Source organism: Puma concolor, chromosome C2 (assembly GCF_028749965.1).
Source record: "Puma concolor isolate L17-30 chromosome C2, mPumCon1.1.hap2, whole genome shotgun sequence".
In the NCBI taxonomy this organism is placed as follows: Eukaryota; Metazoa; Chordata; class Mammalia; order Carnivora; family Felidae; genus Puma; species Puma concolor.
This window is the reverse complement of record NC_141675.1, coordinates 110,984,825-111,004,208: the sequence shown is the minus strand read 5'-3', so window position 1 is coordinate 111,004,208 and position 19,384 is coordinate 110,984,825. Positions and strand designations below refer to the sequence as shown.

Here is a 19,384-nt window from a genome sequence, read left to right as displayed (position 1 = left end):
CAAAAAAAAAAAAAAAAGAAAAAGAAAAGTTAACAGAACCTAAAAATGTGGACACTAAACCTATTAAACAACCAATGGGTCAACAAAGAACTCAAGGAGGAAATCACAAAACTACATGGCAACAAATGAAAATGAAAACACATTAGCCCAAAATCTTTGGGATGCTAGGAAAGCAGTTCTAAGAGGTTAGTTTATAGTGATATAGGCATACCTCAACAAATAAGAAAAATTTCAAATAAACAATCTAACCTTACACCTAAAGAAACTAGAAAAGTTAGATCCAACAAAGCCCAAAGGTAGTAGAAGGAAGGAAATAATAAAGACCAGGGTGGAAATAAATGAAATAAAAACTAAAAAATAACAATAGAAAAGATTCCTTCTTTCATATCTATAAAGAACACACTTACTTGGGAATCCTCTGTGCCCAAGGACAGTGTCGAAGTAGTATGTACATCGTTATCTAGTTAGAAATAATAAAGCAATAATGAGTGCTTATTTTATATCTAATATCAAGTATTTAGATGTGGTTTGGACCAGTATTAATGGCAATGGCTATTAATATTCTGCCTACTGCTTAGACTACAGCTATAAAACATGTAATTTTCTTTTTTTCTCAAAATAAGTAGGCTTATTTGCTTACTGAATTAACATTTGGGTTGTAACATAAGAAAAATCATGGAAGAAGTTTAAGAGACCTGAAGTTTAAGTAAGAATTTTAAGAATTTCAAGTAAACCTAGTCAGTTTACTAGCATTAACAAGAAATGTGTTCATTTAAATTGAGAAAAAATGTGGGATTTCACCACCAAAAAACTCTTAAAATAAATTAATTCAGTAGGGTTGCAAGATACAAAATTAATGTACAGAAATTTGTTGCAGTTCTATATACTAATAACAAAGTAGCAGAATATAAATATATATATATGTGTATATATATATATATATATATATATATATATATAGTGACATTTTTACTTCATATAGTGACAATTTTACTTCTACCTTACCAATTTGGTTGCCTTTTCTTTATTTTCTTGTCTAATTGCTGGACTTCAGTACTATGTTGAATGAAAGTGGTGACAGTGGACATCTTTGTTCCTGATCGTAAAGGAGAAGCTTTTAGCGTTTCTCCATAAGTATGATGTTAGGTATGGGTTGTCATTCATGGGCTTTATGACGCTGTTGAACTATGTTCCCTCTAAACCCACTTTGTTGGGAGTTTTTACCATGAATGGATCCTTTTTCTGCATCTTTTAAGATGAGCAAATGGTTTTTATCCTTTAATTTGTTAATGTGATGTGTCACGTTGGTTGATTTGCAGATACTGAACCATCCTTTCATAGCTGGAATAAATCCCACTTAACTGTCTTTAAATGTAGTTTTGGATTCAGTTTGTTAATATTTTGCTGATGACTTTTCCTTTTGTGTTCATCAGGGATATTGGCTTGTAGTTTTCTTGTTTTTTAGTGTCTTTGTCTGGCTTCAGTATCAGAGTAATGCTGGCCTCATTGAATCAATTTGGAAGCCTCTCTTCTTTTTTTTGGCGGGGGGGAATAGTTTGAAGACAGTAGACACTAACTCTTCTTTACATGTTTGGTAGAATTCATCTGTGAATTTATCTGGTCATTGATTTTTTTCTTTGGTTTTTGATAATTGGTTTAGTTTCTTTACTAGTAAAAAAAAAAGAATACAATACCTAGGAATAAACTTAACAAAGGAGGCCAAAGACCTGAACTGGTCTATGCCTGAAGATCCATAGTATGAATTCTTAGTCATGTTAGCAAGATTATTTTATAAAAAATGCTATGATAAAACTTGACATAACATTATAACTTAAGAATTACATTTTGTCTATACATGAGGTTGGGCATCTATATGAAAATTTCAGATTTCTTATTCTTTCTACTAGTTTCATTAAAAAAAAAAAAAAAAATACTACCACCAGAGCTCCTGGGTAGTTCAGTCAGTTGAGCATCCAACTCTTGATTTCAGTTCAGTTCATGATCTCATGGTTGTGAGATGAGCCCCACACTGGACTCTGTGCTGAGCATGGAGCCTACTTCAGATTCTCTCTCTGGCTCCTTCTGTCCCTCCCCCTTTGTGTCTCTCTCTCTCTCTCTCTCTCTCTCTCTCTCTTTCTCTCTCTCCCCCTCCCTCCCTCCCTCAAATATATATATATATATACACACCATCTTTTAACCTCATATTGTTCACTATAATCATTCTACTGTTGTCATCATCATTAAAAACAGTATCTACATTAAGTTTACCACCTATTATTTTGTTGTCATGTTGAGATGGCTGAGCCTGTGAGTGCTGGGATACAGTTTGTGGAAAATCTTCATATACAGCTTCTTCTAACCATGGAAAACAAATGACAGCAAGATACCAATGAGATCTGTTGAAAAAGAAACACAATCTTAATAACATGAAATCTAAACAATGCAGAGCAATGTGTTTTGGATCTACAGCTGAGAAAGTGGGTAAAACAAACTTCATACCAATTAACTACACTGTAATATCTGACATAACACGGGCCACACATTCCAAAAGTAATTAAATGAGTAGTAAGACTACTTAGGGTAAAATCTGAATTATTTCAAATTTATTTACTTTCATATAATCAGTGCTTCCTATTGAAGAACTTCTTTAATAAATAAACTCATAGCATCATCTTTTTTCTGTTAGTGCTTAAACAGTTTGTTCTCTTAAATATTTTAAGGTTTATTCTAAAATCTTTTCATCTTTTACTTAGTAAGAAATTCTTTTGAGCCCAAAAAAGAAAAATTCAATGTCTCAGTCATTACAGTCTTATGGGCATTTGTCATTTTTATTTTTTCTACTATATTTACAATATGACCATTTGTCAAACCAAAATCTAATATAGTCACTCATAGTTTTAGCTACTTCTTTGGAAAATTTAAACATAGTACTTAAGATGCATACCCATACCTTTTACTGATTATTAATCTAAAAATGCACAAAATATTTTTTTCTGTACTCTCCAATTTTGTTTTTAAATAATCTGAAATACTCACGACTCATTTACAGGCACAAAGATGTAATCTTTGTTAAAGATGTTTATGTGACGAGTCCATGTTCTTACTCTTTTATGTCTCCTCTGTGCCATTCTGGGAATATGAAAGATACATGTATTTTACATATAAAAAATTAAAAATTGAAGATACAGATTTCAGGAGTCATTTTTATACACTGAAAAATGTGAAATTCAGTTTACTTAACCATCTTCTTCAAGATATATAATATTTAATGCATATTAAGATATATAATACTCATTTCCTTTCATTAATTTCTAATTGTTGTTAAACTTAATGACTGTTTATAAACAATGTCATAGATAGAATAGAAGGAGCAATTTATAAAATGGTTTATAGACTCCAAAAATAGCTCAGTAACTGTATGTAAACAGCTAAACCTATTTATTTACTTTAGTTCCATCTGGGCATGATAAAAATATTATCATTAAACCTTAAAAGAATTGTCTAAATGTTATACCTGTGATGAGGGAGGTGTTAAAGTTAACAGGAGGAATGAGGCATATATTCTTAGATTTTTTTAAAGATGACAGTCATCTCCTTTCATTTTATATATAAGGAAATTATAAGACAATGAGTTGAAAATACCCACTATTCATCCATCTTTCATTTACTTCTTCAACATAGATTTATTAGGTTCTTAAGAATAAATAATAAAAATCACCCACGCTGCCCTTAAGGAGTTCACAAAATGAAGAGGGTAGAAAAAAACCATGGCTAAAATATAAGTGTCATAAGGGACACAAAGGAATTATGTTATAGCATTTAGAAAAGCCACCTAGAAAAGAACCAGGACACACATATAATTGTTTCTTTTCTTTATCTTATCAGGAAAATAAGGAAGGAAGATATTAAACCAAGTTTGAATATCAAAAAAAAGTTTTAAGGGGGGTGCCTGAGTGGCTCAGTTGGTTAACCATTCAACTCTTGATTTTGGCGCAGGTCATGATCCCAGGGTCATAGGATCGAGCCCAGCGTCAGGCTCTGACCATGAAGCCTGCTTAAGATTCTCTCTCTCCCCCTCTGCCCCTCTCCCTGTTCATGCTCTGTCTAAAATAAAAATTAAAAAAAATAAACATTTAAAAAGTAAAACTTAAAAAAAAAAGACTTTCAAAGTCTTGCTTAAAAAAAAGTTTTAGAAAAGAGGTGGTGTGTAACTTCTGGCTCAGGGCCTTCAAGAATTTTTTTTTTTTTTAATGTGTATTTTTGAGACAAAGAGAGACAGAGCTGGAGCGGGGGAGGGGCAGAGAGAGAGGGAGACACAGAATCTGAAGCAGGCTCCAGGCTCTGAGCTATCAGCACAGAGCCTGATGCAGGGCTCAAACCCATGAACTGTGACATCATGACCTGAGCCAAAGTCAGAGGCTTAACCAACTGAGCTACCTTGGCGCCCCCAAGAACCTCCTTTTTATGCAAGGAATTAAATAAGTTGTTTTATATTTATATACCAAGTAATATAGGAAAAGAAATCTTTGTCCCATCCCTGTTCATCTGAATATTTAACCATACTCACAGGAGTAACATTAGGAGAAGATGGAATTTAGAATGAGCTAATAAAAGGTGGTAGGAATTAGACACTATGTAGACTTTAACTTCATAAAATGATCAGAAGTCACATGTTTACTGAATTTTGTTTCAGAATGACCCAATCATTATAATGATAATGAACAATTATTTTCAAATAGTGCATAGCCTATTAATTTGCTTTTCCGTTTGAAAATCTTAAAGATAGACACCCGGTTTTCTTTTGTTTTGTTATGTTGGTGTTTGATTTCCTGATCATACTGGACTTATTTGATTGATATATTAGACACTAGATGGAACAAGGAGAATGGGAGAGGTTATGGGAAACACAATATAATCTCTTATTCTCAGTTCCTAACTCTTTGGAAGATCTTTAATTATATGTCTAAGAGTTCTCTCCCATTCAATAAAATATATTATTATTCTCTTTCGAGCTCCTAGTATGTTACAAGCACTGAGCAAAAGGCACTGGGACAGAGTAGAAAATAAGACAGATAAAGTCCATGACCTCATGACCTTAGGACAAGCAAACAAACCAATGATCACAAACCATGTTATAATACAAAAAAAGTGCCAGGAGAAGAAATTTCAGTCAGAAAATAGGAAAAGAGCTTAGCATATTTGAAAACTGAAAGGAGGAAGGCTGAGCTGAAGGAGGGTAAGTGAGGAGAAAGAATGTCATGAGGTGAGAGTAGGGAGACGGGCAGAAGCCAGATCTCTCAGCATCTCATAATCCATAGTAATGAGTTTGTGCATCATTTAGTCTGCAATTCCCTTACACTAGTAGTTGGAGTGTCTTGTCAGAGATTTATTTACCATTAAGGTTTATACCCCTTACCACTCTGCTTTGTGGCTATCTTCTTATTTTTTTACTGATTTGTAGAAATTCTTTGTGTGATAACTAATTACATATATATCAGGCCAAGCATTAACCTAAGTATTTACCTGTGAGGGGATAGGGGAACTGAGCCCCGCCATGGAGTTAAAAATCCACCTATATAATTTTTGGATCCCCAAACCTTAACTACTACTAACAGCCTACTGTTGACCAGAAGCTTTACTGATAACATAAAGCCAATTAACACACATTTTGTGGTATATGTATTATATATTTTTATAATACAGTAAGCTAAAGAAAAGAAAATGTTGAGAGAATCATAAGGAAGAGAAAATACATTTGCAGTATTTACAGTATATACATGTACACTGTATTTATCCCAAAAAATCTGCATATAAATGGACTCCCATGGTTGAAATCCATGTTGTTCAAGGGTCAACTGTGTGTATGTGTGTGTATATAAGATATGAAGTATAGTATCTTAGTACCTTATATATGTCTTACCCTGGAATATGCCACTTATGTAACACTGTTTTATATTACTTTTATATATGATCAAACATGTAACTTCTAATTTTAAAAAATTACTTTAAAATTTAAAACCACAGCAGAATCCACTTGCTTTCATTTCATCAGTTTCTAGGTGGCTATGCCAAATAATGACCAGTAATCTTAAAATAAAACATAAGATTAAATGCATGGTACCAACCATCAATTTCTATATACATAAAATAGAACAGGAAGCCATCAAATAAGTTAAATATAGGGGCACCTGGGTGGCTCAGTCAGTTAAGCATCCAACTCTAGATTTTGGCTCAGGTTCTGATCTCACGATTCTTGGGTTTGAGCCCCGCATTGAGCCCTGTGTTGAGTGCCACGCTGACAATGTGGAGCCTGCTTGGGATTCTCTCTCTGCCCCTCCCCTCACATGTGCACATGCTTGTTCGCTCGCTCTCTCTCTCTCTCTCAATAAATAAACTTAAAAAATAAATAAATAAGATGGGACCCATAGAGGAAATAGAGCCACTGCCAAAATCACTGCCCAATGCAAAGAGGTTAAGAAAGAAATAACCTGACTTTTTCCTCCCTTGCCCTCCAACTTCCAGTGTCCCCCACAGAACATGCACTTGGAAATGCAGCCTGCAAGAGTCAGCCTCCTCTGATAGGGAAAAGAACAGTGGGGTGAGAAAGAGCTGAAAGGCCTGCACAAATGGTAATACTGATCACTCTAGGAAAAACTGTAAGAAGTTTTTTTTTACTAGGAGCATCAACACAGCATATTTTTCTCTTAAAACTAAAGTACATTGAAAGACTGACTTACGAAAGATTTGGATTATCTTCAGTCAAATTATTTTCTTTTCTTGTCAAGCATTTATAGAAAAAGCTACTAAAAATGTGACTTCGTTCAACAAGTTCATCTGATGCCTTCTCCAATATAAGATATCTGTAAAATAGCAAAACCACAGAAGTTATTTTTAGATTTTACCTAATCTTCCCCCAATTATCTTATGTGTTCTGTAAATCTTCATTTTTATGACCACTTAGATTCAAAGCAATCTTGCAATCTGCTCAGATTCCAGCTAAAATTGTTCTTTATCTACCTCACCTTCCATCAAGATTGTTTAAAGCAGAAATTGCCCACTTATTAACTCATTTACTTAACAATTACTTATCAAATTCCTAACATGTGCAGAGCACCATAATTATATTAGAGACATAAAATGGGGAAAGGGGGGGTAGTACATGCTGCCATATAGCTTACAATCCAGAGGACTGAGTATAGAAGGAAATATTAATCAAATACCACACAGAGATAAGATTGAAACCCTGACACTCCTAAAATAAATCTAGAAAAATTTTAATTACTGTGAGATATGTCCAATATATAAATCCTGAGTCTATTTCTACTAAAACAATTCTTCAACATAAGCTTGTAATTGAATCATTTAGTGATTAAACTCTTCACATTAGTGAACTCTGCTATTCTTAATTTTTTTTTTTTCACCGTTTATTTATTTTTGGGACAGAGAGAGACAGAGCATGAATGGGCGAGGGGCAGAGAGAGAGGGAGACACAGAATCGGAAACAGGCTCCAGGCTCTGAGCCATCAGCCCAGAGCCCGACGTGGGGCTCGAACTCACGGACCGCGAGATCGTGACCTGGCTGAAGTCGGACGCTTAACCGACTGCGCCACCCAGGCGCCCCGAACTCTGCTATTCTTAACTCTGCTTTTGAATCTCTGCAGATTCAAAAATGACCTTGTAATTGCTTTAAGAAAAAAAGCATAGAAGACAAATACAACTTGACATTTTTTTAAATGTGGTTATGGACAGGCTTTGCTACATGGAAGGAGACACAAAGGATGCTTCTGGTGTGCTGGAAATGTTCTTTACCTTGATCTAAATGATGATATTATGGGTGCATACATTTGTGAACATTCACTAGCTGCACACTTAAGATTTATGTACTTTACTACTTGAAAGTTACACCTTAATTTAAAAAATAAATAGAAAGTCATTTAAAACCTAAAGTTAGGGGGCGCCTGGGTGGTTCAGTCGATTAACCATCCAACTTTGGCTCAGGTCATCTTCTCACGGTTCCTGAGTTCAAGCCCCACATTGGGCTCTGTGCTGACAGCTCAGAGCCTGGAGCCTGCTTCTGATTCTGTGCCTCCCTCTCTCTCTCTCTCTCTCTCTGCCCTTCCCTTACTTGCATTCTCTCTCCCAAAAATAAATAAAAACATTAAAAAATTATTAAAAAAAAAAAACAACACTAAAGTTAGAATCCTCTCTGAAAATACGTCAATGAGACAGAGAAACAGGTAATTTAGTGAATAGGAAATATAGAAAAGTACTACTGGAAATAAATTAGGAATAAAATTGTATTTGTTAATTCTAATAAAACATATAAAGACTAACAATATGATCCAGTTCATCTCACCAAATATAAATTTGGCACTATTATACGGATACAAAAATAAATAAAATGGAGGTGCCTGGGTGGCTCACTTGGTTAAGCCTCTAACTTCAGGCCACATCATGATGTCACCGTTCATCTAGCCCCACATCGGGTTCTGTGCTGACAGCTCAGAGCCTGCTTCAGATTCTGTGTCTCCCTCTCTCTCTGCCCCTCCCCAACTTGCGCTCTGTCTCTCTCTCTCTCAAAAATAAATAAACATTAAAAAAAAAAAAAGACATAAGATGCTTAACCTTTAGAATAAGAATGATCATAAAATCACCAACTAACTGGGGCACTTGGGTAGCTCAGTCGGTTGAGCGACCGACTTCGGTTCAGGTCATGATCTCATGGTTTGTGAGTTCAAGCCCCGCATCAGGTTCTATGCTGACAGCTCAGAGCCTGGAGCCTGCTTCGGATTCTGTGTCTCCCTCTCTCTCTGCCCCTCCCCCACTCATGCTCTGTCTCTCTCTGTCTCAGAAATAAACATTAAAATTTAAAAAAAAATAAAAATCACCAACTAACTTTAAAATAATGCAAAATAAGGGGTGCCTGGGTGACTCAATCATTTAAGTGTCCAACTTCGGCTCAGGTCATGATCCTGCAGTTCATGGGTTTGAGCCCCACATCCGGCTCTATGCTGACAGCTCAGAGCTTGGAGCCTGCTTTGGATTCTGTTTCTGCCCCTCCCCTGCTCATGCTCTGCCTCTCTCTAAAAAAAAAATTAAATAAACATTAAAAAAATAAAGAAAAATATTATAAGTAACATAAAAAAGATGCAAATGGAGTATTATGGGAATTAATAATATCTGTTTAGAAGATCAGGAAAAGTTTTGAGGAAGGTACCATTTGAGAGGAACCATGAAAGAGGAATAAAACTTCAACAGGTTGAGATAAAGAGGAAAGTCTTCCAAGAAACAAGAGAGCAGGGCATTAAGGCAGAAGAGTGACTAAGAATAGGCTTTGTTTAGTAAACTTTATAATTCAATTTTGCTGGACTATGAAATACGTGTAAAAGGCTAAAGAGATAGATTAGTGTCATATTATCAAGACTCTCAAAAGCCAGATGGTCTGAACTCATTTTGACAGGTAATAAGAAATTACTATAAGTTTCTAATGGGAACTGCATTCATAGAGTGGTTTAAGAAGAATACTGGTGGTCATAATATACCTAATGCACAGGAAAACAGAGATAAAAAATACAAGGACACTAGTTAAAAAGACAGAATAACAATTCAGGTAAGAAGTACTAGGAAATCATAATGACAGAAGAAAAAGAATAAATGAATTTGAGAGACAGAATCTACTAAAATTGGCAACTGAGTATGCAGATAGGGAAGGAAGGGTGAAGAGTCAATGATGATGAAGACTTCTGCTTCCAGCCAAGACAGAACAACAGGGACCAGATTTACCCACCTGGATGAAAGAAGCGAAAAATCACACAAAATACATGTGAATCAATAGTCTTCAAAACACTAGACATCAGGCAACAAAGAAGAGTGGTCTTTGAGAAATGAGAAATAAGGTGAGCTCCACTCATGCCCCAGTTTACTGTTTTGGTAGTTTACAGGTGGCAGCACAGGAAGGAGTAACCCAGGTGGCAGACTCCACATTGAGATGCTGAAAGTCAGGAGAGACCAAGACAGCTAGAATTTACAGATCAGAATACTAAAAAGGGAAGAGTCGTAGATAAACAGAACTCCAGACATCTGCAGCGTCCTCCTCAAGTATTTAGAAGAATGACCATTGCATGTGTGTGAGGAAAATGCTGGGGTGAGAACTACCTGAAAAGATGAGAGGGAATGAGCCAGTGACAAGAATAGTGCCTGTTCTTACCAGACAGGCTGGAAAACCCCCTAATTCATGGAGGCCCTAGGTATAAGATATTAAAAAAGACCCAGATCAAACTTCTAGAGGTCAAATGTACAGTATCTGAGATGAAGGGCTAGTGATAGAGATTCAGAGCCTGAGTGACTGGAATAAAGCTAGTATACGTAAACAATAGGACTCAGGAAAGATGCAGGCTAGAAACTTTACATCAAAGTTTATAAAACCTTCCTATCTATTCCTTCAACTAAGCTATGCAAAGTTGAAAATTATTTTTTTTTTTTCAACGTTTATTTATTTTTGGGACAGAGAGAGACAGAGCATGAACAGGGGAGGGGCAGAGCGAGAGGGAGACACAGAATCGGAAACAGGCTCCAGGCTCTGAGCCATCAGCCCAGAGCCTGACGCGGGGCTCGGACTCACGGACCGCGAGATCGTGACCTGGCTGAAGTCGGACGCTTAACCGACTGCGCCACCCAGGCGCCCCGAAAATTATTTTTTAATGGCATAGTGATATGGGTTTTTTAAATGACAGGTAACTCTTACAGCACTTGAAGACAGAATAGATAACTACAGAGTTGCTTCTTTTCCTTTCCCAAAGTGATCTGTAATTTTTAGATACTTCCTTCACCACAGTAATACAACAGTTAAGAAGTATAAATAAAAAAAATAAATAAAAACTAAAACAAACAAAAAATAGCAACTCTTCTGGAGTATATAACTGAAGTAGTCAACTGTAGAAAACCTCGGTAGGCAAACAAAACAATTTTTTCAACATGTATTTATTTTGAGAGAGAGAGAATCCCAGGCAGGTTCCACCCTGTTGGCGCAGAGCCCAACACAGGGCTCAATCCCACCACTGTGAGATCATGACCTGAGCTGAAGTCAAGAGTCGAACACCTAACCAACTGAGCCACCCTGGCGCCCCGGCAAAAATTTCTAAAATCTGAATTGTTGGCAGGTTACTTTTAGCTAGAGTTAAAATACTTCAGTGATAGACATGCAGTTTAAAGTTCACATCAAAACTGATAAAACAAATGAGATCATTCATCACTGTACTTACTTAAGATAGAAATCAATGATTACATCATTAAGAAACTCTCCTTCTTCTAAGCATTCCAGATCTTCATTAGTTACTCCTAATCCCCCTTTAGTAGGTGGTGGAGGATATACAATCAACCTTAAAAAAGTAAAACTAAAGTTAAAACACATTGGTAGTGAAAATTCTAGTATCAAAGAGATTTGTTATATGGAACAATACTAGGGCAGTGTATTCAATAACTATAATGTACAGAGTAAAAATAATTGACAGGATACAAGCAATTATATTTTCCTTTATTTTCAGAAGCTAGTAATAGTACTTCCATTATCTTTTCATTTCCAGTCCTTCCCATGTGACCTAGTCTCATATTTGTCTAACCAATACGTTATGTCTCAGTTATAATGCCATCTAAGATGTCTCTCTTCTGCACAATTTTTAACTTTCAACACACTGATGTAATAAACCATGAAAGATTTTCCTGTGCTCTACCTTCCAACTCTAAGTTTGAATCCCCAAGACAAGTTCCTTTCCATTCAAAAGAGCAAGCAGTCAAAAACTATGTTCTTCTACTTGTGGCTAGTCTACACCAACAGCCGAACAATACAGAAATAACAAGGGAGCAGAGAAGCAAGTTTCCTTATAATAAAGTGCTTATAATGTAAAACTTAACAGAATATAGGAAACAAGTAATTATAACACAACCAGAAAGAAGTAGGAAACAGATGACAACTAATTAGGCATCTTTCTTCTGGCACCTTTTCTTAAAACTCAGAAGAGCAGTTGTGAGTTTCCAACTATAATCTTGGAATAGACAGGATGGTCCTCACTGCACAAATGTAGTAAAAAATAAAGGTATAACTATACTTCTTGAACTAGAAAGATTCAAGAAGATGGACTCAACTGCAACTGATTTAATCTAGGCAACCAAAGCACTTAAATCAAATAAGAATATGTGAAAACTTTAAATGCTAATATGATAGTTAGTATTTTATTGGCTATTTTCTATCCTATTCTTTCACTTGTTTTTTTTTTTTAATTTTTTTTTTCAACGTTTATTTATTTTTGGGAGAGAGAGAGACAGAGCATGAACGGGGGAGGGGCAGAGAGAGAGGGAGACACAGAATCGGAAACAGGCTCCAGGCTCTGAGCCATCAGCCCAGAGCCTGACGCGGGGCTCGAACTCACGGACCGCGAGATCGTGACCTGGCTGAAGTCGGACGCCCAACCGACTGCGCCACCCAGGCGCCCCAACTTGTTTTTTTTTTAACAGAAAAAAGGAATCACACAGAAGAAGAGAAGTCACCCTTAACTGCACAGAATCCCTATTCTGCCTGACCACCCTAAGAAGACATATAAAAGAGGAAATATGAGTAACATAGCAACTTCAGAAAAGAAAGTTCTGATAAACTCCAAAGTATCTTAAATTGAGGCATACTTTACTAAAAATAATGGAATGGCACTGACTGTTTTCTTAATAAATGTTTTTAACTTTGTCTAAAATAAAAAATTGTTATTTCTATCACTAACCATCAGTGTAAGAATAAAACTCAAAACACTGGGGTGCCTGAGTGGCTCAGTCAGTTGGGTGTCCGACTTAGGCTCAGGTCATGATCTCAGGTTTATGGGTTCAAGCGCCGCATCAGGCTCTGTGCTGACAGCTCCGAGCCTGGAGCCTGCTTCAGATTCTGTGTCTCCTTCTCTCTCTGCCCCTCCCCAACTTGTGCTCTCTCTATGTCTCTCAAAAAATAAATAAATGTAAAAAAATTTTTTTTTTTTAAGAATAAAACTCAAAACATTTACAAAGGCAAACTATTGTCAAACCATTATGGTATACACCTGAAACTAATATAATATTGTATGTCAACTATACCTCAATTAAAAAGAAAAAGTCAAACCACTTAAAATCAGCAACATGACTGAAAACTACTAATGTGTCTACCTATCACAAACAGCCTATGATAGTACATACTTCTGAACAGGTCCCGTGTGCCTGACTTCTCGCCATTCTTCATCTGGATTAGATGTAATAGAAAGTGAGTAGCAACCGCTACTTTGCTTCTGTAGGAAGGTGTAAGTAGGCTTGGCTCTATCCATATTAGAAGGCTGACAAGAAATGGCAAAGAAAAAGATTTCCTTATAAATACATAAATGCACATTAGCTCTCAAAAGGACGAAGTCAAAACCTAAACTTCTATGAGAAAATGTGACTAAATCAATATCAATGAGTTATATCTATACCTTTGGAGTTTCTACAAAGATATAGCTGAATCAAAATAACACTCTTGATCAAAACATATTGTATATACAAAGATCAAAGTTTAACTTGAAGTGTTATAGATCTGGGCTCTATAATTAAAGAACAATGTGAAAACTTTACAGTTCAAAATGAACAAAAGATACAATAAATAGAACAAAATAAAATTTAAAAGACAAAAAGTTTATATTTGTCATAGCAAACTTTAAAAACTTTCTTTCTAGAGGTATTTGGCAGAGATATACAAGCCTCTCCTAGATTCCCCTAATATTAACATCTTATATAACCACAGTACAATTTTCAAAACTAAGAAATTAACATTGGAATAATAACATAAACTAGAGACTTTATTCTGATCTCACTAGTTTTTTTACTAATATCTTTTTTTCCTGTATCAGTACCCTTTAATTCCTGTCTTTCCTTGTCTTTCATGACTTTGATATTTTCGAGAGTACTGGTCAGTTATTTTGAAACTGAATTTGTTTGATTTTTCTCATGATTAGACTGAGGCTACACAACACTGGGGAAAATACCAGAGAAGTCATGTACCCTCTCAGTGTATTATGTGACAGGTACACCATGTCGGTATCTTATTCCTGGTGATATCTGCCACATTTCTCCACTGTAAAGTTATTACTTTTCTTTTGGTGATAAATAAATATTTTGGTTGAGAAACTTTGAGATTATGCACATATCCTGTTTCTCCTTAAGTTTTTACCCATTAAATTTAGTATCTCTTGGTGGGCCTTGCCTGTAACAATCATTAACTATGGTTTTTCTTTCTTTTATATATATATATATATATATATATATATATATATATTTTTTTTTTTTTTTTTTTTTTTTTTTTTTTTTGAGAGAGAGAGAGAAAGAGAGAGAAACAGAGTGTGAGCAGAGAAAGAAGGACACACAGAATACAAAGCAGGCCCCAGGCTGTGAGCTGTCAGCACAGAGCCTGATGAGGAGCTCAAACCCACGGACTGTGAAATCATGACCTGAGCTGAAGTCAGAAACTCAACCGACTGAGCCACCCAGGTGCCCCTAACTATGGTTTTTCTATGGTGGCTTTGTAATTTTTATTCATTTTACATTTATTAGTTAAATACTTTCCTAAGAAAGAACTGTCAATTATCCACCATCAGTATTTTCCATTCATTGATTCTGAAATTTATTTGTATCAATATAGATTTATGGGTATTTATTTTATTCTTTGGTAATAATCATGTTATCATTACTGATTTTATTGATTCAATTATTCTAGCTGTGGGGTACCTGGCTGGCTCAGTCAGTGAAGCATGTGACTCTTGATCTTGGGGTTGTGAGTTTGAGCCCCACATTGGGTGTAGAGTTTACTTAAAAATAAAATAAATTAAAAATAAAATAAGACTATTTTAGATTTGGTATTCAGAGTTCTCTCAGGTTGACTCCTGAGCACTTAGGACAAAACACAGCATTTTGAAATCACCTGATTTTCAGGGGAAAAGTTTTTACTAAAACTTGACAATTATATTAATCAGATGCTAACCTGAGACATTGATTTCATCTTCATTTCTTCAGCAGCAACAGCGGGAAAAGAATAAGTTGAAGCACAATAATAATGAACAAAAGAACTTTCTTTTGAAGAGAGGTTCTGAAATAAAGGAAGTGCCTGAAACCAAGACAATGGATAAGAAAGTTCCAATTCTCCACTGGTTGTACTTATTTCTGTCATAATGTCTTTTAATTTCAATTCTTCTCTTTGCGAAATAGGATTGTATAGCTCAAGAAAAATGAATTCACTGGATTTTGCTATAAAAGAAAAAAATAAATCAATTTTAATCAAGTATTATAGTTCAAGAGCACTATAAATAATTTAATTATTAATAACAGCATTTTGTATGTTAGTTAATAACCGAGGGAAATTAAATCCCCAAACAGGCTATTAGTAACCTAGATTCAAAACCCAAGTTTTAAACTCCTCCTGCATTAAAATGGAAACTTCACAATGGCATTAGCTACTGTATCTCTACTACCTGGCATTTGTTAATGAATGTATGAATAAATGAATGAATGATAACTAAGGAACTAATTATTTTTCTCTAGCCTCCTCCATTTATCAAATCTACCAATTAAAAAATTATTCCAACCAACCAAACACTTCCTTCAAAATCATTGTTTCATCAAACATTTCAACAATCGTCTCAAATTATATTCTCTCCACCCATAATTATAAATGGCTAGTTTTATTCCCCCAACTTCTCTATTTAATCATGAATTCTCCCAATTAATTTGGAAGTAGGACAGCACAGTAACTAAGTAGTCCTCCTTTATCCATGGTTTCATTTTCCACAGTTACAGTTACCCATGGTCAACAGCAGCCCAGAAGCAGATCTTTTTTCTGGCCTGTTGCCATAAGGTCTACAGTAGGCTAACACTACATCAAAATGCCTGTGTCATTCACCTCATTTCATGTCATCACATAAGCATTCCCTCTTCTCACATAATCACAAGAAGATGTTACACATTCATGTAACTTTTCTTACAGGATATTGTTATAATTATTCTTAGTTATTATTGTTAATCTCTTAGTGTAGCTAATTTGTATATTAAATTTCATATGTATAGGAAAGTATGTAGGTATGTCTAGGGAAAAAAACATAATATATAGAGAGTTCAGTACTATTTGTGGTTTCAGGCATCCACTGGGGTTCTTGGAATATATCCTCCATGGATAAGGGAGGGACTACTATAATATTAAAGGTATAAAATTTATTCACTACTTAACATCTTTAATACATAAGGGAGTAGAGACAGCAAGGTAGAGAGATCAAAGAGGTAAGAAAGAAGCTTACTAATCTGATTTACCCAATTCTAAACTAGACTCCTTTAGGAGTTGAAAACTAAACAAAGTTGGGAGATATTTAAGATGCATATATACAGACCAGTTTATGGGAACATACAGAAAGGTATTCAATCCAGTCTTAGAGAAATGATATATATAAGTAACTATGTTTTATTTTTTAAAAAACTAAAGAAAATGTTGAAGGTAAAGACTTCTGTATTTTATTTAACTTTGCCATTGATTAGCTGCCACAGTTCTTTATGCAACAAGGGCAAGAAACTCATAAGAAAGGTAGCCAAGGATGGCAACTGACTAAAAGATAAAGTATTCCTTTTATTTTACCTGATAATTTATCTTGGTTGAGCAAAATTATCAGGAGAAATTGTGTAGAATAAATAATTTACCTTGTATAATAGTAAGGGCTAAAATTATTTTTAATCAAGTCTACTTAATTTCAATTCAATGAAATAATTACATTCTACTAAATTGTTTTAGAAGAAAACTATACACAGGACTTCTCAGGTTATTCTGAAATATAGAAATATTTCATATACTCACAGTGCTGGCTTAATATGGAGTTTTCTAGTTGGGTCTGAATCTCTTGAAGATAATTTGCAGAGACCCAAAGGAAAAGGATAGCTTGATTCCTTTTACTGTGATCATCATCCTTATTTTTCCATAACCCAAACCTCTTTAAATGTGTGGTATCCACTAGCAATGAAACCTCATTCAGGGAGACTGAAACAAATAAAAGGTAACAAGTTAATAAATTATCCATTTAGGAATTAACACTGATACGCTTTATGACTCTTCTTTAATACATGATGTTTTTCAAAAAGAATGATATGTGAAGTTTTACAAAAATCATTTCCAGTGTACTTCACTAACCTTGGCTGAAATACCTCAAACAATATTATTAGCATAAAAAAGATCATATTGCAATTAGAAAGGCCCAAATAATTATCAATCTCAGTTATATCCAGGAAAGGGAAATATGAAAATAAATTTTCATAGAATATAAACTTGTCCAGAGAGATTTCTTACTGGAAGTGCTATATCACTGGAAAAAAATAAAATAAGGAGGAGAAGGAGGAAGGGTGGGGGAGGGGAGAGGGAGTGGAAGAAGGGGAAGCAGGGGGAGAGGGGAAGAAAGGAAAGAAGACGACTTTATCAATGCAGACAACTAGCACGGTTTTAACTTAGAAAATTATATATTTCTATCTTGGTTAATATGATCAACCAAAATCCCCAAATGCTATCATTAGCCAATTTATTCTTATGTTTCTTCTCCTAAAATATCTGCATTCCCCTATACAGACTAGCCACCACTATCAAAAGATTCTCAAAAATAACATGAGCTTTTGAATGGTCTAAGATAGTATTTTTTTTTTTTTTAATTCTTCCATGTTTTGGTGCACCTGACTGGCTCAGTTGGAAAAGCATGTAACTCTTAATCTCAGGGTCATGAGTTCAAGCCCCACATAGGGTATAGAGATTAAATAAATACATAAAACTTAAAATAAAATTCTTCCAGATTAGATTTTACTTCTTGAAACTTCTAGGAAATCACCTAGAATTATGGGTCCTTCTCTGAGTTAGCAAAAGAATCTTTCCTAAAGATTTTTTTTTTTAATTCAAAGAAATAGAGAACTGGTATAAAGAAGTCCTGAAGGTCATCTGACCCAACTTTAAGAAAACAAGCAGTTGAACAACTAATACAAGTATTGGTTAAGTATAAACTCAAGATGAATACCTATTTGAAACAAATCTCTTCGTACTCCTCCTCCTATTATCTCCTGGCACCTTGCTACTTAAAATCTACTTCTGAGCCTGAGACACTGGCATCACACTGGAGCCTCTTACAAATGTAGAATATCAGGCCACACCTTAGATGTACTGAATCAGAATTGATTTACAAATAAAACAAAACAAAAACAAAAACCCCAGATGATTCATATCACTCAACACTGAAGTTTGAAAAGCATTTTACAATAAGTACTTACATACTTAACTAGTCATCTTAATGTTCCCACACGAACCATTCTACTTTTAAATATTTTCTTATAATCAATTAATCCATTTTAAACATCTTGTCTTTATTTCTTTCATATTTCCTCTTTCCTTCATTCATTCTCTCCTTCCCTTATTCCATTTCTCCATGCCTTTTTCTTGCTCCTTTTCTGTGTTTCAATTTTTTCCTCTGTGTCTGTCTGCATGCATACCTGCCTACTTACTCTCTATTTCATGGAAATTTTTAAAAACATTTTACATTTCTTCTTTCCCTTTCTCTCTTTCTGCCTCTTATTTATTGACATTTTCTTGGGTAATCCTTTTTAAAATCGCTTCTACCTATCAATCTCTAGCTACCTACTTACCTATCCATCACCTACCTATGGATCTATTTGTATTTTGTACAGCTGCCTACATATCTGTCTACCTTCCTATCTAGCTGTCACCCAGTCATCAATCTTATTTTTACTGTAGCATTTTGACTGAGTTACTTTTAGCTTTCCCCACTGTCCACTATTGTACTTTATTTTCTTACTGGCTCCTCCTTTCAAACCCTTCTTTTTATCTCTCATTCCCACATTCTTTCCTTCATTTCTTTTGTATTTTATTCTTAGAGACTCATCACTTTAAACTTCTCTCTCTTGCCTCCCCTTTCCTATCTTGGCCACTTCCTTTTTCTTCTCTCTTTGATAGCTTTTTTTCTTTACCTTTTCTCAGTCTAATTTATTCACTGTCCTTTTCTTTCTCTATTCTTACCTTGCTGTATACTGCCTGCTTTCCATTCTTCTTAACTTCCTCCCTTTCTCTCCTTCTTTTATCCCTTTATCTCTCCTTTCTCCTTTCCTTTCATTCCTCCCTCTATTCTATCTTTGTATTTTTAAACTTTTTTCTTTTCATTACTCTTTTGTTTTCTCTTTGCATCTATTTTGTAGTCTTTCATACTGACTTAGGCCATTTAAAGTCTGCTCTGTCTCTCCCTATCTCCCTCTCTCTCTTTACCTAGCTATTCTGCTTTATATTTCTTTTTTTTTACACTTACTTTGACCTTTCATTTTATTT

The 19,384-nt window shown here is 34.9% G+C and overlaps 1 protein-coding gene across 7 annotated transcripts in view; it reads right to left on the bottom strand.

The window, feature by feature from the left end:
* The window catches only part of SENP7 (SUMO specific peptidase 7), a 157,990-nt gene that overhangs the window by 6,364 nt on the left and 132,242 nt on the right, over positions 1 to 19,384 (bottom strand). For 6 of the 7 annotated variants that reach the window (XM_025913404.2, XM_086675564.1, XM_086675565.1 and 3 more), the window contains 8 exons: positions 16,874 to 17,053; positions 15,020 to 15,282; positions 13,210 to 13,343; positions 11,262 to 11,378; positions 6,738 to 6,860; positions 3,037 to 3,129; positions 2,272 to 2,396; positions 408 to 460 (listed from right to left, as the gene is read on the bottom strand). In XM_025913404.2, coding sequence (XP_025769189.1) covers positions 408 to 460; positions 2,272 to 2,396; positions 3,037 to 3,129; positions 6,738 to 6,860; positions 11,262 to 11,378; positions 13,210 to 13,343; positions 15,020 to 15,282; positions 16,874 to 17,053 — 1,088 coding nt within the window. The remainder of the gene's footprint in view (positions 1 to 407; positions 461 to 2,271; positions 2,397 to 3,036; positions 3,130 to 6,737; positions 6,861 to 11,261; positions 11,379 to 13,209; positions 13,344 to 15,019; positions 15,283 to 16,873; positions 17,054 to 19,384) is intronic. The other variant, XM_086675563.1, reaches the window with a different exon arrangement.